This window comes from Pomacea canaliculata, linkage group LG11 (assembly GCF_003073045.1).
Source record: "Pomacea canaliculata isolate SZHN2017 linkage group LG11, ASM307304v1, whole genome shotgun sequence".
Lineage (NCBI taxonomy): Eukaryota > Metazoa > Mollusca > Gastropoda > Architaenioglossa > Ampullariidae > Pomacea > Pomacea canaliculata.
The window spans coordinates 14,644,550-14,670,615 of NC_037600.1; the positions used below are offsets into that span (position 1 = coordinate 14,644,550).

Here is a 26,066-nt window from a genome sequence, read left to right on the forward strand (position 1 = left end):
TTTCTTGCAAGTTTATGGCTGTAGGATGACCCAAAAAATGTTGTGTCAGGCAATGGGTCTCAACAACATTTTGTCATGCCACTATCAAACATGAAAATCAAGCTGTTTTGTTTGGGTCTTGTGGTTAAGAGAAGCATCAAACAATAGTACATACTCATGAGAAGATCTAACACTGTCCTGAAGCAGTTTAAAAAAGTGAAGAGCAAGATCACCTGTAATAAGGTATCTGATTTTCATTTTGTCACACTTAAATTCTGATGCTATCTGGCTATCAGGAAACATGAGGCAGATATCAGCTGATTTTTCTACAAATTTGAAGCTGTAGTGGGATTCAACCATTTTCAGAGTCTACAGGATCTCTGTTTTCAGCCTAGCATTGCGCATTGCTCATCACATAACTTATTCAAAGAATATAGTAAGTTTTGAGTTATGTAATTTTTGTGCAGGGTGTCTTTTTGGTGACCATGCAGACATAAATTTTTTTATAATGTTTTATTGCAACAAATCTGTAAAGCCAAATAGTGCAAATTAATACAAGAAGTGATTGCTGAGTTAACGTTATCAGTCATTAAGTTCGTCAGCCAGCCAGCAAATAAATTTGAAAAATTAATCATACAGTGCAAAAAAGGTTTATTTTTACATAAAACTAATTGCTTTTACAGTAAAAAGTAGAGTAGATTGCACTGAATCTGCGATCTCAAGCATTGCAAGAACAGCAATCTGCTCTATAACCAATTAAACATGTAGACTGACTTGTAAAGGAATACAGGAGACAAGGCAGTTTGAGTCCTTGTTAGAGTTTTATTTCACTAAATGTGAATCTCCTCCAGTCCTTATAGGCATGATACCAGTTAAGGACATCATAACCCATGCCTTGTATCAGCCATTAAGGTTAGAAATATGGGGCCACCAAGCTCCACGATGATTAGCCACACAATTGCCTAGAGTACTTGTCGTTGTCTCGGTCATGGGTTGTGAAACTATGACGTGTAAAGGAATACAGGAAACAATGCAGTTTCCTTGTTAGAGTTTTATTTCACTGAATGTGAATCTCCTCTAGTCCTTATAGGCATGATACCAGTTGAGGACATCATAACCCACGGCCCTGTTCGCCTTGTGTCAGCCGTTGAGGTTAGAGATGTCACATTGATGGTGCCACCAAGCTCCATGATGATTAGCCACAGTTGCCTAGAGTACTTGTCGTTGTCTCGGTCATGGGATGTGAAACTATGGGTGTTGTGATTCAGTGCTGTCACCTGCCCACAGACTCACCTTCCTGCAAACTCGTATCAAAGTCTCTGCACCCTCTCTTTTAGCTGTCCCGAATCTTTCCCTGTATGTTTCTGCAGCTAAAACCAATTGGCAACCTTTTTCAATTTATCGTAATCACCAGCATCTTGGTTACTAAGACTTACTTATACTTCCCTATTCTTTCCCTTTAGCAATGCACCTAGCCTTACCGCCAACCTATTTCAGCCCCAGTTTTGCTTCACAAAAGACCAGGGGCAGTGAGGAGAGGCCGTGTGATTGGAGATGCAAAAGATGGACTGTTATCTCGTGCAGGAAAGGATTGTGATGAGAGAGGTTTTTGATATGTAAAATAGCATGGTCCCATCAAACTGACCTGCGAGGCTGATTTAACAATACAAGGTCTTATAGTTTGGGGCAAGGCCATGAAGAAAACAATAGATTCTTCCATATTTTCACTGTTGGATTGCAAGTAAACTTACAATGCACCAGTAATTGTGTAGATGTCATGTCAGCAGAAAAGCGATGTGAATGCTCACCACTGTGTTTAATTGTGGGCACATGTGTGCCATAAATTTTCTCTTCATCTCAACAGCCTTTGTGCCAGTGCAGGGGCTACAGTCTCTGCCACCAGTTTTTGTTTTCGTTTTTTTTTTTTTAAAGGCAAGAGAGCTGCAAACTGTCCCCTCCCCTCCTGTGAAAAATACTGCAATGCCTGTAAATAATTAAAAATAGTTATTTCAAAAACCAGATAATTGCTTATCATCCAAACTGTTGATTTTGGGATGGTGGCTTAGGAAAAGTGCCTGATTTTCAACAGACATGGGTTAAAGGTCACACTGGTATTTAAGTGGTCTTGCTAAAATGGGATGCTTAGTCTCTTGCTGCCGCTTGATAAACACTGCCTTTAATGACCCAGATGATAGGGATTTTTTAATAAGATACATGACCTTTTTGTGTTCACCACTTGTTGCCGCTATTTAGGTCCTACTACCATGTGGGTATTCTTTCATAAGAAGATGCCAATATAGCATCAGTGTGCCGAATGCTTTTGCTACCAGCAGAGCACATATAATGAGTTGTGTAGAAAAATCCTGGGATACAAAGACATTTGTCTACGTCGCACAAAGCGTTTGTCTTACCACACTTGTGATCTTCAGTACAGCTTGCACTATTCCAACCCTTTGGCTTGCTATGTCAGAGCATCCAGAAATTTCATTTTTGAAATTTATTAATGATTTAATGTCATCAGTTACTTTTTCTTCTTAGTTCAACCAAAAAAGAAACCCAGATCCACAAAACTAGGACCTCAACAGATCCATGTATACTTCACTTCTATACCCAGCAAACACACTGATATTGGCCCTAGTTTGGTACTTTATTGGCACAAATATTGGATTTTTCTTGGTTGCAATATAGAACCAAGCTGGATATGAAAATTGGGTCATACTTGCCCCAAGATTGGCTAAATCCTGGTCATATCTTGGCACCAATGTATCACCCATCGTATCCCAATGTTGGATGAGTCTGTATAACAATAGGCTGATTTTGGGCCAAACATGCATATACATATATCCCATGTGTAAAGTATTTACATTTGTGTATCTTCTGAAGTTGACATGTAAGGTGGGTAAGCTGATATTTTAAGGAAAAGTTTAACAAATGTGGAAGCAGTAAACACTAATGTGTTACTTTATACTCCTGGTCATTCTTTCATTTCTCATGAACTTTGTTTTACTTACCAGCCTTTGTCTGGTACCTTCCTCTGCCAAAGTATCATTTAACTGCTCCAGTCCATGGCTTCCACGAACTCAGCTGAGCCAAGTTTGCGGTTAAGTGGGCCATTTAAGAAATTTAAAGGGTTACTCAAGGCTTGTGATAAGGCTGTGGCGACGGTCAAATGTTTCAAAAATATATTTAGTTACAATTACAGAGCACAAGAGCAATACAGGAGAAATAAATAATTCATTTCTCACTTAATTAGCACTATTTCGGCTGCCGATGTTTTATAAAAATCGAAAAAATCCAGTGAAATCGACCCTTGTGTCCTTCCGCCGAGTAATCGAGATATCTTCCCGAGATGGAAGACTAATTGTCTCCTTATGACATCAGTCCCCTTATGATGTCAGTCTCTGAATGAAGTGTCTGTGGTCATTGGGAAGATTTTGCGTTGAATTAGTGATATCCAAACTAATCTACAATCAAGATGGCTTGGAGCATAATACATCCCACTCTTTGGGCTCCCAAAGGTTGTTCGTACTGGGATCGAGCCTTTCTATGGGTATGACCCACTCTTTTCGTATCGCCTTGTCTTTAGGAAACTGGTGAAAAGAAACTTTTGACTCTTTTCCCATCTTTTCGTGGCAATCGGGTGCAGCACATTCTCGAGGCATGGTTCTCACTATGAAAACCACACATCATAGGGTCACGTGACAGAGAACGAGATTTCGTCGAAGCAAACAAAGAGTCCCGTGTAATTTCTCTTATTAAACACAACATTCTACTAAAAACCTTCAACGTTTTCCACATGAACACACATATAAATAGACGAGATTCAAATTTATCCTACTCTGTACGCGATTCTAAGCAGTTTTATTTTGCCTTTAGAATCCCTTTAAGTTCGCTTATGCAAATCACTGCCTTTTTCCAACATACTAAACAACACACTAACTATATAACAAGGAAAGGAATAAAATACAGAATAGCGTCTCCTGAGTTCAGCAGTTGCTCAAAAAAATACACTATGATGGTAAGAAGCCCCGAAAGATGGCATAGGCTTGGCTTTGTATGCTGCAGGGATTGTGCCATAACATAAATCCAGTTTGGTGTTATTCTGGGTTGTTGGGCAGGTCACATACTGGTTATAGGTTTTGAGAGTCTTCGTTAGATCGCAGTTGTTAAAGTCACCCAGAATAAATTTTGGTGCATCTGGTGACAAGGAATCGAGTCTGTGTGTCACATCAGCAATGACCCTCCTGGCAGACGTAGAATTCGCTCTAGGATGAATAAACACTACCGTGAAGAACAGTTGTGGAAATTCCCTGGGGAGATAGCAGGGGCGAAGGGAGACTGACAGTTCGATATCCGGGGTGCAGATTGTTTCACGCACTACAACAGCAACTCCCACAATCGAGTCTCGCGGTCATCCAACACACGGTTTTATTTGGTGACTGCAGGTTAACAGTTGAACAGCTCCTACACTGCTCAGACTACTTCACCTTCTTTGCTGCAGACATCTCCCAAATCTCTTAAATCACATTATGCCTATGGATTGGCCAAAGGACTCTTAATTTTAAATCCATTTCCACTCTGAAGGATAGCAGGTCTCCATAAACTTTCAAAATTATATATTAAATGTAACAATGCTCAAAGGATAACTATCAGTGAATATTTGGACACAGTCACAACTTTCAGACAGATATTGTATTTGACTGCTTGTAGAAACAGGCATATGTTCATGCAGATTTTAAAAACAAATCCCCCAGCTAAAACCTTTCATCTGAATCGTGCAGTACAGATAAAAAGTTGAAAATTGTAATACATCTATAGTAATACAGGAAGAAAAAGTTGCAAAACAATGGCTACTTTATATTAGGTACATTATTATTGTTGTGCAGTTAGCCTTTGGCACAAGGGATCCAATGTGCCTGCTATGATTTCTGTGCTTGATTTGTGTGAGATGTGAAAAGAGCACATACTTGTTTAGCATATTCTGTTGTAAAATTTGTCATTTTCAAATATAATGCATGACTGCAGTGGGTGTTTGTCTTGCATCATGAGCGGCAGCCTGAGAAAAGATCATAATGAATGCTGTTTCACTCTCTTGTTTTAAAAAAAAATAGATGGTGGGTCACATGACCTTGTGTTGGAGGGTATTCGAAGCAGTTTTAGATAACAGAAAAGAGCACAAATGTGAGTGAAATATTTCAGATAACTCTGTGACTGGAACAAAAGCTTAAAAGAGTCCTCTGGGAGACTGTTTTAGTTACAAATGTCTGACAAAGTTTTAATATGACTACTGTATCAAATATTTGCCAAACTTGGTCGAGCATTTCTGCATCAAGTAACACTGCAAGTGAGTAATGTACTTTTACCTAATCTTTTAGTAAGAAACAAGAAATGCATCTTTCTTTTGGGAATGGTATCTTGTTTAGTGGGTTTTAATTTTTATTACTTGTTTTATCAAGAAGGACGAGTGCTTAGGTGTGTAATTGTTGAGTTGGGTTGAGCTGAAATCAAGATGCTTAAGTACATTTTTTTTTCAAATAATACAGGATTGAAAACAAAGATTCTCGTTTGTTTTGTGTGTGGGTGCGCTTGAGAGAGATCCTGATCGAATTTACTCTGAAGCTTGTTGGTAAAATGACTCGGGTGAAAAGTAATTTTATCTATGCATACATATAATTTGAAAAATGATTTCCAATACCCGGGAAAGTCAGTATTTGAAGAAATGCAGTGCCCCTTTTGGTATCAGCCTCCCAATGCCACTCAATGCAATCGACTCATCGGAAAGCCTGACATCTCAGTTTAATGACCTAGTCCATTCAACGGTTGAGTAAACACACTGACCAAAAGAACAACCCATAGTGGCTTCAAAGATTTTATTAGCAGACCCTTTTGGGTCTACACACAAAGCCAAGTGATGATTTATTTGGGAAAATAACAGTGTCAGCAATTCTCCAGCACGATCATGATGGACTGTCCAAATTGTTGCCCAATATTTATATATACCAGCATTGAACAGCCCTTTCTGAGTTGAACTTTGCCGAAATCAGGTGTTCACTAGAGCCTATTATCTTGACCAGGGATGCAGGTGAGGAAAGACTGGTTCCACACCTTCCCTCTCGGGCAGCTCTTGATGAAAGCGTTTCCGTACTGGTCGCACTGGATGTACTTGGTGGAGTCGTTCGGGTGTGCATGGAAGAACAGGTCGCCGTCCTTTAATCCCACTGTGCAGTTGAAGGCCAGTGGTGTGGGGTGAGTCACGTACTCGCTCGTCTGAGCCACCGCGAACACCGCCCACGTGACGAGTAGCACCAAAACGAGGCGCAGACGAGACATGTTGTCCTCCATGCCTTCCTGTCCTGCTCAAAATTATTGTGTAAATGTCAGATGTTCCGTGTTCACGACGAAGGTCTGGAAGATAATGGCGTTTTCTCTAACAGCCTAAAAAGTTACATTACATCGGATAATCATCGATCAGACGTAACATTATCGGGAGATATGAAGACAATGCCATGACATCGCTTATATTAAAAGTGACAATTCACATTTTCCATTTCTCACACACACTAATATATGCTTCTGTCGCACACGATACTTACTTTTAGTCAGCAGTTGTAATGCAGAGCTGGACCGATGAAACGAGATGTTGTGCCCTCTATTAGGGAGTTGTTCCGCCTTATATATATATACTATTCATTACCGCGCGGGAAGCGAGCAGTAAGACTGTTAAACACATCTCCACACCTTTCAGAATATTGAGCTCGGTCCATGAAATCAGTCTGAACGAGCGATATTGTTGTGGAAGGCACGTGCTTTGTAAGATAACATGAGATCTTGTTACAGTCATGCAAGCTTAACTGGAAAATGGTTGGTGGGGAGAGGGGATAGCTTGGTTTTCTTCTTTGCCATGACTGTAGCAGACAGATATTAATATATTTTTCAATCTTCGAAAATACTGATAAATATTTTCCCACCGGTACATCCGCAATTTTAAGCCGCAGCTTTGTTTGTTGTTGTTTTAGCAGAAAGAAATGTGATGAAAAATCCAAACAGTGGTATGTGCTGATCCCAAAACATTATTTCTGTATCGCTTGCTGGCTGGTTTTATGGGAAACCAGATCGTGCCTTAATGATTTTTTCAAAATCAATAGCTCTAGTATAAAACATTGGCGCTTAGCGAAACTGGATACAAAGAAACAATATTTTAATATGTATGGAACGGATACAGTGTATGTATTTAGTTTAGGTTAAATATTGTATGTTGAAACTGGTTCAGAAATCCTCAGATGTGAAACTAAGCCCTTGCAGCGGTTGTGAAAATATATAACAAGCATATCATAATCACATAAATGTAAATAAATAACAGTATTTCACAGACTGATTGCGAGGGTGGTGATGATGATGTACCAATGCTGGCAGTGACAGGTGATCTTGAATTTCAAACTCTAGGCTGGTGAGCTGATTTAGGATGTAAGCAACAGCTGCACGGAAATGGACCCATGGCTACAGTACGACTTGCCTGCTGATTTGCACTGGCATTATCATTAAAGACAAAGCAGACTTTCATTAATAAGATGAAAAATAGATAACTTTTTGGCTGTGGCTTCAAGAAGTGAAGATCGACAAAGCCAGGTAAAAATGTCTTTGCGTAAGGAAGGGACACTTTCGAATAAGGGTATAAATGTCATGAGTAGTGACACGGAAAACAGCAGACACAAGAGACTTCTGTTACAACAATTATCGACGACCACGATAGGTTTTTGTTGGGTTTTGTTGTTTTTGGTTTTTTTTTTAATTCTACTACTTTCTGTGGTTTTCCATAGTAAGTGGATAATTTCCTTATTATTCCTTGTCGGCCCCAGTGGATCATAAGGCCGCAACTACACCACGCGATCGAATCCGGTTCTCGGCGTCCCTTCCCACTTGGGTCCATGTAAAATTAAATAATTTTGGGACAGATTAAAATATGTTTTCATTTCTCCTAAATGTCTCGAAACATGTTTGTGGTGTCGGTGCGTGGGCTGGATTAATGGGTTCAGATCCCGTCTCGGGACATTCTGTACGTGACACCTGTTTGTAGGGCTTGTTTTCTCCGGGTACTCTGCTTTCCTTTCCCCCGTAGTGGGAAATCACCTCAAGGTGGAAGCACATTCCTACCTACTCAATCGGAAATAAGTTTAGAGTGCGACATATACATAAACAACCAGCGCTGATCTGGCATGTCACTGCACTAACTGTTTAGGAGCAATTACTCCTGCGAACTTTTTCAACTGTGATTTCTTCATCAACTTTGAGTGGATTGGTTGATTTGAGCAAAACGTATTCAGTTCAGTATGTATGATGCGTGGTATCAGGATAGTAAGCCAGTATAAGTCTTTCCCCAAAAACATTCCTATGTGAGAAGTACTGCTCTGCTGTTAATTTAACACATTGTGTCAGTGAGTCAAATTCTTTAACAAAATGTGTTCTGTGTATTTTTTTTTTTTTTAATTTGGATCAATGGACAACAAGTGACAGAGTTATAGATGAATTAATAGGAAACCTATGAACGCTAGGGACATTGCAACTTGGGTCATTAAGCTCAGTCAAGAGATGTTTGCGATACATTTGTGGATCTGAACTCCGAGCTTTAATATCTGCATGTGTGAAAAGATCATCTGTGGAGGCCGACGAACAGTTAAACACATTGACATTGTTGTATCGGTGGATTTGCGTTGCTTATCTTCCGTTATGTTGTTGCCTTCGTCCTTATCTGTCTGTCTGCGTCCTTTTTTTTATCAATCAACTTTATTAATATCGGTTTCAGACGGCGGCAGAAAACACAGCCACACGATGATAGGCCTGATTATTTTTCCTTTTTTCTGTGCCTTTTGTTTGAGATGACTGTCTAAAGAACAGCGCCTGTAAGTATGGGTGTGCGTGTGGTTAGTATTTGTCGATTAAATCGCGATCGTCATCAAGTCCAATTCCTAGTACAATGTCACTCTGCTAATAAACCAATTTTTATCTTACCTATTGTAAGGGGACTTTGGGGCTCTCTGGAGGTTTCATGCCTAGGAGGAAGTGATGTAATCGTTAGTCCTCAACTTTCTGCTGTGCCCACTGTGTATTTGCCTCCCAATGCCACTCAGTGCAATCGACTCTTCGGAAGCCTGACATCTCAGCTTAATTACATAGTCCGTTGAACGGTTGAGTAAACATACAGACCCAAAGAACAACCCATTGCTGCTTCAAAGATTTTATTATAAACCCAGCAGAGCGTTTACCCTTTCGGGTCTACACACAAAGGCAAGTGGTGATTTATTTGGGAAAATAACAGTGTCACCAATTCTGCAGCACGATCATGATGAACCGTCCAAATTGTTGCCCAGTATTGAATAGCCCTTTCTGAGTTGAACTTTGTCGAGATCATGTGTTCATATGCTTTAAGGACGGATGCAGGTGAGGACAGACTGGCTCCACACCAGCCCTTTCGGGCAGTTCTGGAGGAAAGCTTGTCCAAACTCGTCGCACTGGATGAACTTGGCTGGGTCCTTCGGGTACGGGTGGTAGAACAGGTCACCGTCCTTCAGCCCATACTTGCAGGTGGCGTTCGTCTCTGGTGCAAACGTAGAAGTCGGGGGAGCCTGAAACAGTCGAATGATCATCATTGTCGTCGTTGTTGCTGTTGTTGTTAAGCTGCTATTTGTATGAGAGGGACTTATTTAAACAAGCTTACTAACATGTAAAATACATGCATAAATTCCGTTTTTCTTTGAAAATGTGTGTGTGTGTGTGTGTGCTAATTACACCCGTTAGTTACTCTCACGGTAACAGTAGAAATATCGGCAGGAGATGCTGTTGTGAGTGTGGGTACCTGGATGGTCAGTGTATACGTGTTGTTTGCGTGGCAGATGGCGGGGTCGTTTCCACTGGCATCAACGTTGATGTACAACGTCTGGTTGACGTAGATGATGGCCTCCTGGGATGCGCTGGCTCTGGAGATCGACGATTGCTGGGAGTTGAAGAAAGAGCCGTAGATGTTGACAAAGCCCTGAGTCGGCTGGACCTGGCACGAAACATATTGTTCGTGAGAGTGAGATGCGTGTCGTCTCCTTTTTCGAATTTTATTTGATAAGAAGCCAGAAAATATATTTCGGTAGGCATTAAAAAAACAACGTGTTCTTGTGTTGATAATTTCTGCAGGGAGCATTTCTTTGTGCATGCATTTGTTGCATGATTTATGTTATATTTGATGGGCACCTGTCCCGTTTTTCTTAGAGAAAGTACCAGAAAATGAATTTCATTATCTAGGTTCAGTCTGCAACTGGCCAGACAGGTGGCATGATTCCGATAACAAGATGGTGCTTGTGTTGATAACGATTATGACTTACACGTTCCTAGTGCAATCAAGAGGAAGGGGTAGAAAAGAGAGGAGGATTTGTCGACTATGATGAGGAGAAAGAGGAGCACAACTCACTGTAACTGTGGCAGGACCGCTAAATGAGATCATAAAGTTGATGGAGGTGCCGCAAGGAAACTTCTGCGGGAGATCTTTTTCATGAATCACTACTGGAGCTGCACGTTCATAGTCAACAATTCAGTTAATTCCTCTCTTTCTCTCTCTTTTACTTATTCTTAGACACACCAAAACACCTTAAGTCTCTATATTCGCGCAAAAAGATTTGTTTGTATACACTTCATTAACACATGAATAGACTCAAACATGACAAAAAGTAATGTGTATAAACTCTCATGACAATTGCACATTGACTGTCAAACCCTGTCACAACGAAAGTCCAGTTTGGATCATGACGGAAGGAAAGTGTTATTCCGGGAGTCACATGACTATAAAGTGTATAGTCGTGACATTAGTGCAATATGTCATTGCGACATCTGGTGGCATTCACGCAACTACGTGGTGACAAAAGTGCTTTGCGCAGGACCATCACTCACCTTCACAAGACATCTGACGAATTTCGGACAGGATCAGGTTAAGAACCGTGTAGTTGGCCAAGTGTTCAACGTGGGTGCACACAGGGTTAGAGGCCAAGCTCTCCAACTTGCTACGGTCCACCTCGTCACCCACACCTGGGACGTAAAAATGCCGTAGAGACTTAGTTGCCTCATGCACGTGTCAAACGTACAAAAAAGTGGTCTCGAAAATATTATTTATATGTTTGGAAATGATGACAAGTCCTACAGACAAATGTCACCTTCCTCTGGTTTATGTAACGCTTTAACGCACTATGAAAACAAAATACGTGACAGACAGACAGACGGGCAGGCAGGCAGGAAGACAGGCTGGCAGACAGACAACCAGACGGACAGACAGACGAGAACAAGGCCAATCCAGTGACTCACCGATGACAAAGATAGTAACGCCTAAGTCCTTGAGCTTCTGAGCGCTAGCGACGGCATTGGACTGTCTGTCCGCGTTACCGTCCGTCAGCAACACTGCCACCTGGCGAACATGGATTTCAAAACAATTATTTAAATTCAAAAACAAAACCTCCTTGCAGTTTATTCGTACACACCAGTCAGTGCACGACAATTCTAAGTACTGTAGATGTTCAACTATGTGTTGTCTCACCTGCAGCAGCATTGGCTTCCTCTTCATCAAGGACCTCTCTATTTACCAGTTTTCTGTCATGGGCAGAACCCGTGAAGAACACATGTTTCTTTTGTTACGCACTGTTTTTAGGCCCTTGGTCACCCAAGGTTTGTTAGGATAACATAAGCTGCTTTGATGGACTGGTGCAATCTACACTTTTTTGTGTCAAATGTCTGTATGAGTATGTGAGCGAAGACAAATTTCTGTCCTGGGTCTCCTGGACAGACATCCGCTACGATTCACACCTACGATCAACGAGCGCTGATAACAGTGTACTACGTCACGTTGGTACACCATTCACAACATTTTCTGCAGTCAACACCAATCAGAGAGATTATTTTTCAGACTGACAGTCTGCATTTCTCGTGGTTCTGAAAAACTGCTATTGTAGCACGAAAAATGAAGACTTTCAACGTCCGAATAACCCGACCTGTCGCTCTGATTGGTGTTGACAGCTGGTAATGTTGTGAATGGTTAATTAACGAATCAGTTTTGGAAGGTGAAATTTACAGGTTAGGTTTATATCGCCTATATCTACCGATATCTGCAAAAAACGCAAACCATTTAGGTTGGTCTTTGATGTTGTAATTTTACTATTTAAATATCTCTTTGTTTTAGTAATTGTATATTTGATTACTATGAAGGTGGAATTTTTTTCTCATAAATGTGTATATAAATGTACGACCACTCGACTTCAAGTGCCATATCTATCACTCTATCTGCCACTATATTTCCGCACAAATACCTGTACAATGTCATTCTTCATTCTTCAATAGAAATCTAGGTTCTTTTTTCGCTCACCTTTGCCGAGTTGGGGCGAACGCCACCTGCGGCGGTGAAGAGTTCCGAGGCAGCAAAGTCGAGGGCCTTGTCGGTGGCTGTTTCGCCCGCTTCCTTCTCCACGCGACTGATGGCGTTCTTGACGGCCTCCTTGGAGCTGTAGTTGTTGAAATTAAACTGCAGCTTAAAACACAAAGAAGAGCAAACGAGTCACACCTCGTCGCCGTGTATGGGTCATTAGGACTAGCATGATGCATTTTTTTCTAATTAAAACCGTGAATGTACTGTTTCCTCACATCTGGGTGAGTACCCACCGACTTTCTGTACTCCAAATATCCTACAAACATGAATACACAGAGAATGAAATAAAAATTGTTTGTGCGCAAATAAACTTTCCAACCTCAGATATCAGACATATTCATTCACACCTTGAAGGGTGTGGAAAAATTAAATTATACTCAATTAGCAGTTCACACATACAATTACCTAATATAAACCTTGAATAAGTGTACTCCCCCATCGGCTGAGACCTTTACATTTTAAAGGGTTGTATCCATGTACAGCCCTGAGGTCTGTTTTGTTGACCTCTTTAGTGCACATACCTGGACATCTGAGCTGAAGGTCGTGAATGCGATCTGGACCGAGTCCGGGGCGATGTTGAAAGTATCCAGGACATTGGAGGCGAATGTCTTGGCACTCTTAAAATCCTCTACACTCAAACTTGATGATGAGTCGACCAAAAAAGCAAGGTCGATGTTGTTAGATCTGCATTCTGGAAAAAAACATGTAGACATGTGTTCTTAACTGTGGACTACTAAGGTGTAAAAGCATAGACATTAGTTCATCCGTAATTGCTGAATGTGGAACTGAAATATCAAGACGTGAATAGCTACGCATCGTGCAGTAAGGTAAGGACAGGTGGTAACCCGTTGTTATACGCACTGCATTAGCAAAAATATGGACAACTCCAGACATCTCGAGGAAATGTTCGCCATCTAAAAGAGTTCTTTTATCCTTCTAATGCCAAGTTCCCTGGCACAAACACATCCCTGTAGCGACAAGAAGAAAGACTATGCCAGTGTATGCGAGAATTGGCGAGAGTATATATATATATGTTAAGACACTTTGATTACTCAGTCCAATCAGCCTCAATTTGCATTGCACATGACAATCTACAACACATCGAATCGTGAATAAAAAATAAAAGAAACAACAATCAGCAACACGTACCGACAAAACTTTGAAAGACAATAAATTCAGGAGATAAACAGTACTCACTAGTGTCCAGGCGACCGGACAGCTTAGTGTAGTTGTAGTCGGCGTTGCTGTTCTGGGGATGGATGCTTTTCTGATACCAAGCACCCTGCTTCTCCTTGGAAATGGGGATATCTTTCCCCCTGAACGTCTTGGCGATGTACAGAGCGGTGGCCAGTCCAGAGTAGATCGGCTTGCGGAGCTGATCAAAGGTCAGGCTGTTCCAGTCGATGCCAAACCTCTCGGTGATGTCAGCGTAGAATGTAGAAAGATTCCAGTCATTCTGCGTGCTCCGGAAGTCAGTCTCGCTGACCTGGTGGAAGAGGAAACCATGCCAAGACACCATACCATAGGCTAAATATTTTGTATCATTAGAGTGGGATATGAAAACTCTGGACTAATAATAGCTAAATTAAACGCATTAAACGGGATCATCAAGCTTACACGTTAAAAAAAAGTTCTCTTCTGGCAAACAACTTGCAACGGTGAACTTACCGCCCAGATGCCCCCGTTCAAACCAGCCCTGTAGGTGTCAGGGTTAAGACCGTCGTTAGTCTCGACGAATGCTAATCGTCTGAGCAGCAGGTGGTCGTTAGGGAAGACGCACGACTGACGGATGAGGCGCACCACGGCCTCCACAACTGCTGGACCTTTTCCTCCCTCTTGTTTTGTCAGGTCTTCCCCCTGAGCCATCGTGAGCGCCGCCCACGTGACGACTATCGCGACACTGAGATGGAGGCGACACATGTTGTCTGTCTTCTCCGACTTTCTGTCAATACAAGAAAGTAAGTTCTAGTTACTTACACTACCTGGCCCAAGGAAGGAGGTAAACGCATTCTTCCTTTGATGGTAAATCATAAGTTGAAAACATTCCTGTTAAATCTTGGTATAATCAAATTAACGGCAATAGATCATCCATGTAACAAAGTATTTCAAAATTTAATTCAAAATAAGGTGTTGGGCGCATAAACAGGCTTTGTAAGATGTTAATACTATTAGGTCGGAATATGCCCAGATGGCCTGTTCTCTCCATGTCACTAGTGGTTATGTCGAGATCCCACTTCGCTGACCAGACATCCGGGTCATCATCTCCTCAACTTGTCTCACGAGGAAACACTTTACATCCTTTTCATCAAATCACTTTAAAATCTGGCATCATTTAAAACATTATCATATGTAGACAATGCCATGACATCGCTTAAATTAAATTATCATTTGGAGAAAAGTGGTTGTAATGCATTTGACACATTCACATTTTCTTTCTCACAAACACAAGTAGACGATTCTGTCTCACACGATACTTACCTGTTGTAAGCAGTTGGATTTTAGAGCTGGACCGACGAACTGAGAAGCTGTGTTCTCTATCACGGAGTTGTTCCACCTTATATATACTTTTCTTTACCGGATGGGGAGCGAACAAGAATAACAACCGTTAAACAAAACCCCACACTTTTCAGAATACTGAGCTCGGCCTGTGAAATCAGTCTGAACAAGCGATATTTTGAGGAGGACACGTGTTTTATAAAATAACAATGAGATCTTGTTACATCCATGAAGATTGTTTGGAGAGGGGCGCAAGATGTCGGTTTTTTTGTAACCAAGCCTCTACGTGTCTGTAACATAAGAGGAGGATGTACTTAAGTTACTAAGAACTATAAGTCCAAAATAATTTTTCTTTTTACTATTGAGAAAGAGAAAACAGCTATTAATATATTTTTAATCCTAATATATATTTCTCCACCGATGAATTCGCAATTTTAAGCCGCAGCTTTGTTTGTTGTGGTTTTAGCAGAAAGAAATGTGATGAAAAATCCGAACAATGATATGTGTTGGTGCAAAAAACTTTATTTCTGAATCTCTTGCTGGCTGGTTTTAGGAGAAACAAAAACTATGAAACAGGTTTTGGTGACGTTAGCGAAACTGAATAAAAGAAACAATATTTTTAAAATGTATGGAACGGATAGAGTGTGTCGTGTTTAGGTGAAATATTAAATGTTGAAACTGGTGCAGAAATCCTCGACTTTGAAACTAAGCTCTTGCAATGGTTGTGAAAGTATTAAACAAGCTTATCGTAATGACATAAATACAAAAAACAATATTCCGCAAACTCATGCCAATGGTGGTTGTGATGGTGGTGGTAGTGGTGGTGGTGACGACGATGGTGTGTCGTTGCTGTTAGTAGAGGTACTTGGAATTCAAAGTCTAAACTGGTGAGCTGATATAGTATGTAAACAACAGCTGCACGATCGTTCATTGTTGCATCACGATCAAGAAAATACAAAGTTTACAAAAAGTTTCAGTATATCAAGAAAAACAAATTTGTTAAAAAATAGATATTTCACACAAACAACTTCTGGTTGCATCGGAAAAGATCTGTTAATTTTCCCGCTACAAATGAGTATGTGCGTGTGTGTGTGTGTGTTTGTGTGTGTGTGTGTCTGTTTGAAATTTCGAGGAAGTAAGCAGTGATCACCATCATGATCGTTAGCGACAACATTGCGATTATCGACTATGTCTTTAGTTGCACTACATTATCTTCCTACAGATGTTTCTGATTTGTTTTCTTTTTGTTGTTGTTCATGTTGTTGTTTGTTTGTTTTCAATATTTGGAGGAGAGAACAACTTTCATTTTTCTATGGTTTGGTTGCGTTCGAATGATGACACAAACAAAATAATTTTGTTGTTTCCTCTTCAAAGTAACATCGCACAACATGCATTCAAAGTCTTCTGTCTGCGTGTACTGTTTACTTTGAATCGTGGCCAGAACCTATCACCTGAGAACATGCAGGCTTTGTACGCATCATTAACTTCTGTTGACCTTTCGCAGGTCTGCTGACGTGTGTAAGGGCCACAGATGGAGACAACTTCCTCTTTTCATCATGTCTATCCTATCCCTCTATGAGCCTTGTTTGTCGGTTGACATTGATTTTTCCCAAACACTTTGAATGTTTGCTTTGAATCACTTTACCTTTTGTTGTCATGATGATGATGAGGAGGAGGAAGAGGAGGATGACGACGATGATGATGACACTTCAGTTTATTCAATGCAGTTCAAGGTCGCTGCTAATATGAGTGATGCACGGCGGAGTGGATTGCAGCCAATAGAGCCAAAGAGTTCAAAATAACATTATATACATCATCATCATCCTCGTTCGGTCCTGCGTCGTGTAGTCAGCACAACAGTTCGGACGGTGGACCAGCAGAAAGTCCCGGTGTCATGATCTCCAGCTTTGCCTGAGAAGCCCCTTTGCCTTCTCACAGTGCGCAGGCGCAAGGGTCATTTCCTCCAACATAACACTGAGGTGGCTGTTTATCAGGCACATCAACAGCCCTGGCTGAGTCGATCCTGTTCACATCGAGGCAGGTTGGGGTTTGATCTTCGCGAATTGCGATACTGATCTAAGCATCTTTGTCTTTGCTAACCATCGTTAAATTCGATACTGTACATCAAGGTTTCCTTTTTTCATACCTTCTGCGCATGCGTCACCTGTTGACCCCCGCACCTACCCTTGCGCCTGCGCACTGTGAGAAGGCGAAGGGCTTCTCGGGCAAAGCTGGAGATCGTGACACCGGAAGACATCTGACAGACAGTGAAGTGATGGTCAGCGCGAGAGCGTCGTGTAAGGCCACAGAAAGTGAAGGAAACAGTGTCAACAGAGTTCACAGTGCTTTACAGTCTACATCTAACTTTAGGCATGAAGGTATCAGGGGCAACAACTCTAACAGTACTGTGCCGCTGTGTGTGCGGGTTTTTTTTTTTCCCTTACCAACATCCCTCGTTCCCTTTTCTTTTTTCTGAATGGGGTAGTCCCCGGTTCTCTTGCGTGTGCGTGTGCGTGTACGTGCAAGTGTAATATTTAATTTTTTCTCTCTCATGTTTATCTACATTTTTTTAATTAAACTTATTGTTTGTACCGTTCATTTCGTCTTTGTTGTGGTCTACGTTAATCAAAGGTTCGACAGGTACGTCGTATCCCACCTGTGACTGAGCGATTGGGTGTGTGGTCGTGCCGGCTGTGTGAGCGGTTGTGAGAGCGTCCGCGACGCAGGGGGCGATACTCGACAGTCACCAATCATGATGCATTATTAATCGTATTGGAATCACAGTTTGATTTATTACCTACAAGCATTCTTTATAAACCAGAAAATATACTTACATCAATATCCAGTTTTAAGAATTTTTATTTGCAAATAAATGTTTTATCCTTTTTTTGATGGCTGGACACGAAGGCAGTTGCCAGTTTATTTGGACAAAAATATTGTCACCATTTATGTAGCTTAACCCTTTGACCTCTTTTTGAGATGACGCATGCAATTATTCGTTCGCTCTCGCGGTGTCTGGTATAACTATCAACCACTGTTCTCTGCAAGTTCTAGTTGACTACCCCGATCTATTTCTTTCTGCCTGCTGCATAAACACCTTCGCGTGTCTGCAACGTTAGTTTTCAAAATGCTGCTTTTAAAAAAAATACCAAAAAAAAGCACCAATCTCATCTAAACCGTTGCATCAAAAACTTTGTCGAGATCATTTTCCCACGGGAACCCCTGACCCAGAGAAGACGCCGCTGGGAATGCAGGTCAGAAGATACTGGTTCCAGATCCTTCCGCTCTGGCAGCTCTTGACGAAGGCGTTGCCGAACTGGTCGCACTGGATGTACTTGGTGTGGTCGTTGGGGTACGGGTGGTAGAACAGGTCACCCGTCTGCAGCCCATACGTGCAGTTGAAGTCCAGGGGGCTCGGTGACGTCAAGTACTGGTCATGGGTGGGGTCCACCACCGTCATGTTGTAGATGCAGTTGAGTACTCGCTGCTCCCACCTGGAGATGCAAAGGTGCACAGGTGAGAGGTTGTCTGTGACTGTGACGACACACTAAGCCAACTTTCTCTAGGCCAATACAGTTAAGAAATGTTAAGATTTAAAAAAAAAAAACGTTAAAAAATCGTCTTTTTTCGGAAACAACAGATTGGCTTTCTTGCTTGTGCATGCATGATTGTGTGTGTGTGAGAGAGAGTGAGAGATTAGTTTTTAGCTAGAACCTGTCGTTATAACATTTATTATTATTATTATTATTATTATTATTATTATTATTATTATTATTATTATTATTATTATTATTTAAAAAGCGACCATTTTTGGACACTGCCTGTCCTCGTCGTCAGGCCGACTGACTCACTTGTGATAGGGGGCGCAATCCTTGACGACGGCAAAGTTCGGCCACTCTGTGCACTGGATGTACTTGCTGTCGTCCCCGGGGTACGGGAAGAAGAAGTTTCCGCGGCTGATCTGTTCAGCGGTGCAGGGGTTGTAGTAAGTGCCAGGAGTCACTGGTGGCAACGTAAAAGCCGGCGGAGTCTGAAACAGTCGAATGATCCTCATCATCGTCGTCGTTGTTGTGTTGTTAAGCTGCTATTTGTATCCGAGGGGTTGTCTAAATAAACAAGCTAACTTGTAAAATACATGCCTCGATTCCCTGTCTTTCTTTGACCATATGTGTGTGCTAATTATTCTTTGATTTCTGGAAGAGAAATGGTCAAAATCATGAACGCTGCCTCTCATGCGTGCGCGGGGGTCAGAGGTCGCTCACCACATGAGAGATGATAGGTGATATGGTGGTGACCGTTGGCGGGATACCGGGTACACACTGGCGGAAGGCGTTGTTGTACCAGCTGTTGTAGGGGCACTCGACGAGATATAAGATGCCTTCAGCTGAGCAGTAGATGAAGTAGTTGTACGACACCACACGACTTGTGGAATCGGCGTATGCGAAGTACCCGGGGTGGCCCGGGGTGCATGGGTTGGGTATACCCAAATCTGCAAAGCAAGCCACAGCCTGTGCACTATCCACATGGCGATTCAGAAACAATAACATCGAAAAATGTTTAAAAAAAAACCCGAGGGAATGTGCCAACCTTTAAAGTTGTTAGGTCATGTCATTATTGTGCCAGTGACATTTATTATTATTTTTAATAGAATTCGTAAAGTGTATTTCCCTTTGAAGTCGAGTTCAATGGAGTAAACGAATCATACACTTTAAATCATTATTTTTAGTTACAGTTGTGGAAGACTATACAGCAAATGTACTTACTAGACGGTTGGGACACGTTATACTGTGACGTCAGAATGTCCAACACACTGCACTCGCCAATCATTCCATTCTTGACACAAGTAAGAACGGATCCTAGAACAAAATCATCAACAACAACATCGTCGTTATCAACGTAATCATAGTCATCATCATCATAGTCACCATCGTTGTCAGTATCACAGCATCAACAACAACAACAATAATATAAACAACAAGCCGTTAGTTACTTTCACGGTAACAGTAGAAATATCGGAAGCAGAGGTTGTTGTGAATGTGGGGTCCCGCTGGTAAATAACACCAGTAAGACAAGCATCACTTTCTACGTCTTACTCTTGACACCGTGAACCACTCACCAGTCGCTTGACACAGTGAACCACTTACAGCTCTCTCGACACAACGAAGCACTGATCCCCCACTTGACACAGTGAACCACCAACTACTCCCTCCCCCCTTAAGTGCAGAAACTAGAATATGTTGATTTATATATCTTCTTTCACAGTTACTTAAAGAACACGTTCCCTTTCAAAAAAAAATAAATAAATAAAAATTCTGAATTATAGTCACGACTTTGGACCCCCGGGGTACAGACTAGTATCTAGCGGCATTACCGAACTGCAGCTTGCTTCCTCGCTGGATGGTCAGTGTAAACGAGCTGCCTCTGTGGCAGATGGCGGGGTCGTTGCCAGTGGTATCAACGTTGATGTACAACGGCTGCAACGTGCTCATCTGGTTGACGTAGATGATGGCCGCCTGGGAGGCGTTGGCGATGGTAGCGAACTGTTTGGAGACCGGCGATGGATGGGGGTTGAAGAAAGAGCCGTAGATGTTGACAAAGCCCTGGGTCGGCTGGACCTGGCACGAAACATGTTGTTCGTGAGAGTGAGATGCGTGTAGTCTCTTTTTCTCGAATTTTATTTGATAAGAAGCCAGAAAATTATTTCGGTAGGCATGAAAAAAAAAACCCAACGTGTTGTTGTGCTGATAATTTCTGCAGGGAGCATTTTTTTCTTTGTGCGTGCATTCATTGCATGATTTGTGTTATCTTTGATGGACACCTGTCCCGTTTTTCTTAGAGAAAGTGCCAAAAAGAGGAGTTTCATTATCTAGATTCAGTCTGCAAGCTGGTCAGACAGACAGGTGACTCGGCTGGATAGACGGATTGTGACACGATTCCGATAACAAGATGGTGTTTGTGTTGATAACGATGATGACTTACACGTTCCTAGTGCAATCAAAAGAAAGGGGTAGACAAGAGAGGAGGATTTGTCGACGATGATGACGAGAAAGAGGAGGGGCACCACTCACTGTAACTGTGGCAGGGCCACTAAATGAGATCATAAAGTTGCTGGAGGTGCCGCAAGGAAACTGCTGGGGATGGCCTTCTTGAACCACTACTGGAGCTGCACGTTCATATTCAACAATTCAGTTAATTCTTCTCTCTCTCTCTCTCTTGCTTAAGCTTAGACACACCAAACACATTCAGTCTCTACATGCGCGCACGACCATCACTCACCTTCACAAGACATCTGACGAATGTCGGACAGGATCAGGTCAAGATCCTGGTAGTCCGTCAACTGTTGAACGTGGGTGCACACAGGGTTAGAGGCCAAGCTCTCCAGTTCGTTACGGTCCACGTCACCCACACCTGGGACGTAAAAATGCCGTAGAGACTTAGTTGTCTCATGCACGTGTCAAACATACAAAAAAGTGATCTCGAAACTATTATTTATATGATTGGAAATGATGTGAAGTCCTACAGACAAATGTCACCTTCCTCTGATTCATGTAACGCACTATGAAAATAAAATACGTGACAGACAGACGGACGGACGGACAGACAGACAGACAAGAACAAGGCCAATCCAGTGACTCACCGATGACAAAGATAGTAACGCCTAAGTCCTTGAGTCTTTGAGCGCTAGCGACGGCGCTGGAGTGTCTGTCCGCTTTACCGTCCGTCAGCAGCACTGCCACCTGGCGAATATGGATTTCAAACAATTCTTTAAATTAAAAAAACAAAATCTCCTTGCAGTTTATTCGCACACACCAATCAGTGCACGACAATTCTAAGTAGATGCTCAACTAAGTGTTGTCTCACCTGCAGCAACATCGGCATCTCTTATGGTCTTCCTCGTCGTCATTGTTTTTATCATCGTTTTTTATCGTCGTCGTTGTCTCTCTATGCTTACTGTCGTAGTCCTTGCGAATATTGTCGTTATTGATGCTGGTGTTATCATTATCGGTGGAATTTTTTTCTCATAAATGTGTATATAAATGTATGACCACTCGACTTCAGGTGAAACATCTATCTTTCTATCTGCCACTATATTCCCGCACAAATGTCTACACAATGTTATTATTCCTAAGGTTTTAGTACACGTCATCAAAACAGGAATCTATCTAGTTTTTTCTTTCCGCTCACCTTTGCCGAATTGGGGCGAACGCCATCTGCGGCGGTGAAGAGTTGCGAGGCAGCAAAGTCGAGGGCCTTGTCGGTGGCTGTGTTTCCCAGTTTCATCTGCACGCGACTGATGGCGTTCTTGACGGCCTCCTTGGAGCTGAAGTCGTTGAAATCAAACTGCAGCTTAAAACACAAAGAAGAGCAAACGAGTCACACCTCATCGCCGAGCATGGGGCATTTGGACTTGCACGATCCATTTTTTTCTAACGATTGTCTAAAACCGTGTAATGTACTGTTTCCTCACGTCTGGATGAGTACCCACCCACTTCTGCACTTTGTGTGCAAATAAACTTTCCAACCTCAGATATCAGACATTTATATCCATACACACCTTGAAAGGTGTGGAAGAATTAAATTATACACAATTAGCTGTTCACCCATACAATTTCCTAATATAAAGCTTGAATAAGTGTACTCCCCCATTGGCTGAGACCTTTACAGCATAAAGGGTTGTATCCATGTACAGCCCTGACGTGTATTTTGTTTACCTTTTTAGTGCACATACCTGGACATCTGAGCTGAAGGTCATGAATGCGATCTGGACCGAGTCCGGGGCGATGTTGAAAGTATCCACGACATTGGAAGCGAATGTCTTGGCACTCTCAAAATTCTCTGGACTCAAACTTGATGATGTGTCGACCACAAAGGCAAGGTCAATGTTGCTCGATCCGCATATTGTACCTGGGGAAAACATGTAGACATGTCTTCTTAACTGTAGTCTACTAAGGTGAAAAGCATAGACATTAGTTCATTCTTAACTGTTTGAGGTGCGCATGAAAAACAATGTTAGATTAACTGTAACTTGGAACTGTGTGGCTGCTAGAAGCAGACACGATACACCACCGACAAACTTTGAAAGACAGCAAATGCAGGAGATGAACAGTACTCACCACTCTCCAGGCGATCGGACTGCTTAGTGTAGTTGTAGGCGGCGATGAGGTTCTGAGGATGGATGTTGCTCTGATACCACGCAGCCTGCTCCTCTTTGGAGACGGGGATCGCTTGCCCGTTGAACTTCTGAGCGATGTACAGAGCGGTGGCCAGTCCAGAGTAGATCGGCTTGCGAAGCTGATCCCAGGTCAGTCTGTTCCAGTCGATGCCAAACCTCTGGGTGATGTCTTCGTAGAATCGAGACAGACGAGGGTCATTCTGCGTGTTCCGGAAGTCAGTCTCGCTGACCTGGTGAAAAACGTGCCAAGAGGTTAAATATTTTGTATCATTAGAGTGGGATATGAAAACTCTGGGATCATTAAGCTTACACGTTAAAAAAAAAAAAAAAAAGAAAAAAAATTCCCCTGCTGGCAAATAACTTGCAGAGGTGAACTTACCGCCCAGATGCCTCCGTTAAAACCAGCCCTGTAGGTGTTAGGGTCAAGACCGTCGTCAGTCTCGACGAATGCAAATCGTCTGAGCAGCAGGTGGTCGTTAGGGAAGACGCACGACTGACGGATGAGGCGCACCACGGCCTCCACAACCGCTGGACCTTTTCCTCCCTCTTGTTTTGTCAGGTCTTCCACCTGAGCCATCGTGAGCGCCGCCCACGTGACGACTATCGCTACACCGAGGTGGAGGCGACACATGTTGTCTGTCTTCTCCGACTTTCTGTCAATACCAGAAAGTAAGATATAGTTACTTACACTGCCCAAGGAAGGAGGTAAATGCATTCTTTGACGGAAAATCACAAGCTGAAAACATTTAAATCTTGGAATAATCAAATCACACAAAAGAAATAATTGTTAAAGCTTGTGTGAAAGAGTGCACACATACACTCACAGTCAGGTACACATGTAGACTTCTACATACAACACTTACTCTTTGAAGCTTGTCGGTCGCCGAACAGAGCTGGTGGTCTGATCCCAGTCTGTGGCGCCTTATATACCAATGTTGGATTTAGGACAAGGCGGGTCAAAAACGGTGGGAAAAGCAACTCCCACGTTTCAGAATATCGCAGTCGGACGAATAGATCCGTCTGAACTGTCGATATTTTTCTTTATTTCTTTTTGAAGGCAGAGCTTGACGATATATGCAATGAGATGTAGGCAAACAGCCTCCTTTGACATCACCTGTAAGAGATACGGGGGGAGGAGAAAATGTCACGAGAGCCAGGGATGCTGCTCAACCTGGGCAGCCGGGTGTAGTCGTTGTAGCTGTGCTTATGTACCGGAAATGTACTGGCTGTCAGGGTACAAGACTACACTTCTGTCCAAGTACATCAGGAGTTGGGTGAGGTTTTTTTTTAAATGTTTTTCCAGGCTCTTGCTAAATCAGTTTGAGGTTTGAGGTATCTGCCCTGACTCATCTTCTGGTATAACCACCCGCACGCACACATACAAAAACACATCATTACCAATAAAAAAGACAGTATGTCATAATTAGAATGTTTTGTAGTGCTTGATGTTCAAATGCACCTTATTTCCTAAAATCCTTAAATTTTCTTTCTTTATTTATTTATTTTTTTTTTTTTTTTTTTTTTTTTTTTTTTGTAAAGGATCCATCCCAAATCCCAACGATCGTTGATAAGGACATATGCTCATGTTCCCAAGCACAGAAGACACAAAAGCACGCACACGCTGAGGGACAAAGACATGTGCTTGTTTTGTTTTTATTTTTTTTAACTTTAACTTACTTTTCTGATGCCACTTCCCCTTTCTGAGCTCCCACTGTAATCTTCCTCCAGTAAAAAAAAAAAATTGTCACAAATAATTTGTCACGAAAGAATATCCCCTGAATGAGTGTCACGGTTTGGAAGTCAGTTGGTGCGGCGCAGCCGAGGGATTCTGGCGTCGCTAGGACGATGCTACCACAGCAAGGAGTTGGCTCCTGACCGTCCGCCTAGGACACGTGGAATGCCACACAGGGCGGCGACAGGGAGGTTGACAAGACGCTCGACTGTATGCAGACGACAGGAAGTTAGTCTCATGCTTCCCCACAAAAGTTTGTTTACTGAAAGATTCTTCTGACCGGTTCATTTTTGTTAACTATATCTTTCAGTTAAAGTTCTGGGCGTCTTTGAACCCGTTATTTGTATTTAAAAAAAAGATTAAAGGCAAACCCGAGTGCACACTTATTTTCAAATGAGTGGTTATAACTCATTATAAGATGCTCATTCCCAAAATATGAAGTGAAAATAGCTTTGGAAAGAAGTTAAAATCTCACTTTTAATGACTAGACAAAGGTAGATTCTCATTGGACAACAGTTCATTAGTTTATGATAGAAAAAAGCATTTTTTGCTTACTTTAGCTCTCGTTAATAAAAAAAAAAACAACTGTTATTGACCAACCCTGGGTTAATCTCTTAAAACTTAAGACTTTTGAAAGACATAGATGCCATAATATAAAAGCTTCAGCTCTAACCCGCCGAGTGTTTGATGAAGGGGCTTGGCTGAGAAGGGCGGGTCTGAAAAGGACAGCATTTCCATTTTATTTTGCTGTTATATTTTATCTAATCTGGAATATATTGTCAACAACATGGCCATGAACTCTTAGAAAAAAGAAGATTCTAAAATGCGTGTTTGTGAGAGAGAGAGAGGATACTGTACTTGCCAACTGACGACCTATGTGTACACAAACTCCCAGCTACCTCCTCCTCCCCTCTACCCGTTCCCCTAAAGTGCGCTCGTTCTTCGTCCTTTTTCCCAGCTGCTCTTCGCACACATAGGGCCCACACTTTGATTTAGTCGCCCACACTTCTCACTCGAATTACTTTTTTAATAAGAGTCATCGGAAAACAGCAACAATGCATTTTTTAAGTTCATTGTTCTCCAATTTTTCAGTGATGCCCCTTGTAAAGAAACAATCTTCGTCGAATCAAAGTGTAAATTGTATTTTTAAAAACCAAGATCAAACAAACCAACCAATACACAGACACTATACTAAGTATGGCATGTCTCTCCACTGTCCCTGCTGTACGTCACCAGTC

General features: G+C 42.0%; 2 protein-coding genes and 1 long non-coding RNA gene across 4 annotated transcripts; all 3 read right to left on the reverse strand.

Annotated features, from left to right (window-relative positions):
- Positions 1-5,834: 5,834 nt before the first annotated feature.
- On the reverse strand, positions 5,835-7,139 carry LOC112576013. Of its 2 annotated transcripts, none has more exons than XR_003101729.1 (2): positions 6,573-7,139; positions 5,835-6,414 (listed from the first exon to the last, which is right to left on the reverse strand). It is a non-coding gene; the product is annotated as an uncharacterized LOC112576013 (long non-coding RNA). The 2 variants fall into 2 exon arrangements; XR_003101728.1 differs by having other exon boundaries at positions 5,835-6,332; positions 6,573-6,752.
- A 2,056-nt stretch (positions 7,140-9,195) lies between these two features.
- Positions 9,196-15,062, reverse strand: LOC112576011. The gene is made up of 10 exons (XM_025258200.1): positions 14,906-15,062; positions 14,096-14,369; positions 13,625-13,913; positions 12,949-13,118; positions 12,368-12,529; positions 11,317-11,416; positions 10,909-11,043; positions 10,433-10,530; positions 9,830-10,021; positions 9,196-9,599 (listed from the first exon to the last, which is right to left on the reverse strand). The coding sequence occupies exons 2-10, from the start codon at positions 14,345-14,347 to the stop codon at positions 9,399-9,401; spliced, it is 1,599 nt and encodes a 532-aa protein (XP_025113985.1). The 5' UTR covers positions 14,348-14,369; positions 14,906-15,062; the 3' UTR covers positions 9,196-9,398.
- A 2,702-nt stretch (positions 15,063-17,764) lies between these two features.
- Positions 17,765-24,120, reverse strand: LOC112576009. The gene is made up of 13 exons (XM_025258199.1): positions 23,960-24,120; positions 23,476-23,749; positions 23,038-23,326; positions 22,653-22,828; positions 22,109-22,270; positions 21,561-21,660; positions 21,200-21,331; positions 20,992-21,086; positions 20,295-20,538; positions 19,687-19,779; positions 19,186-19,412; positions 18,775-18,953; positions 17,765-18,417 (listed from the first exon to the last, which is right to left on the reverse strand). The coding sequence occupies exons 2-13, from the start codon at positions 23,725-23,727 to the stop codon at positions 18,126-18,128; spliced, it is 2,241 nt and encodes a 746-aa protein (XP_025113984.1). The 5' UTR covers positions 23,728-23,749; positions 23,960-24,120; the 3' UTR covers positions 17,765-18,125.
- Between the last annotated feature and the right edge of the window lie 1,946 nt (positions 24,121-26,066).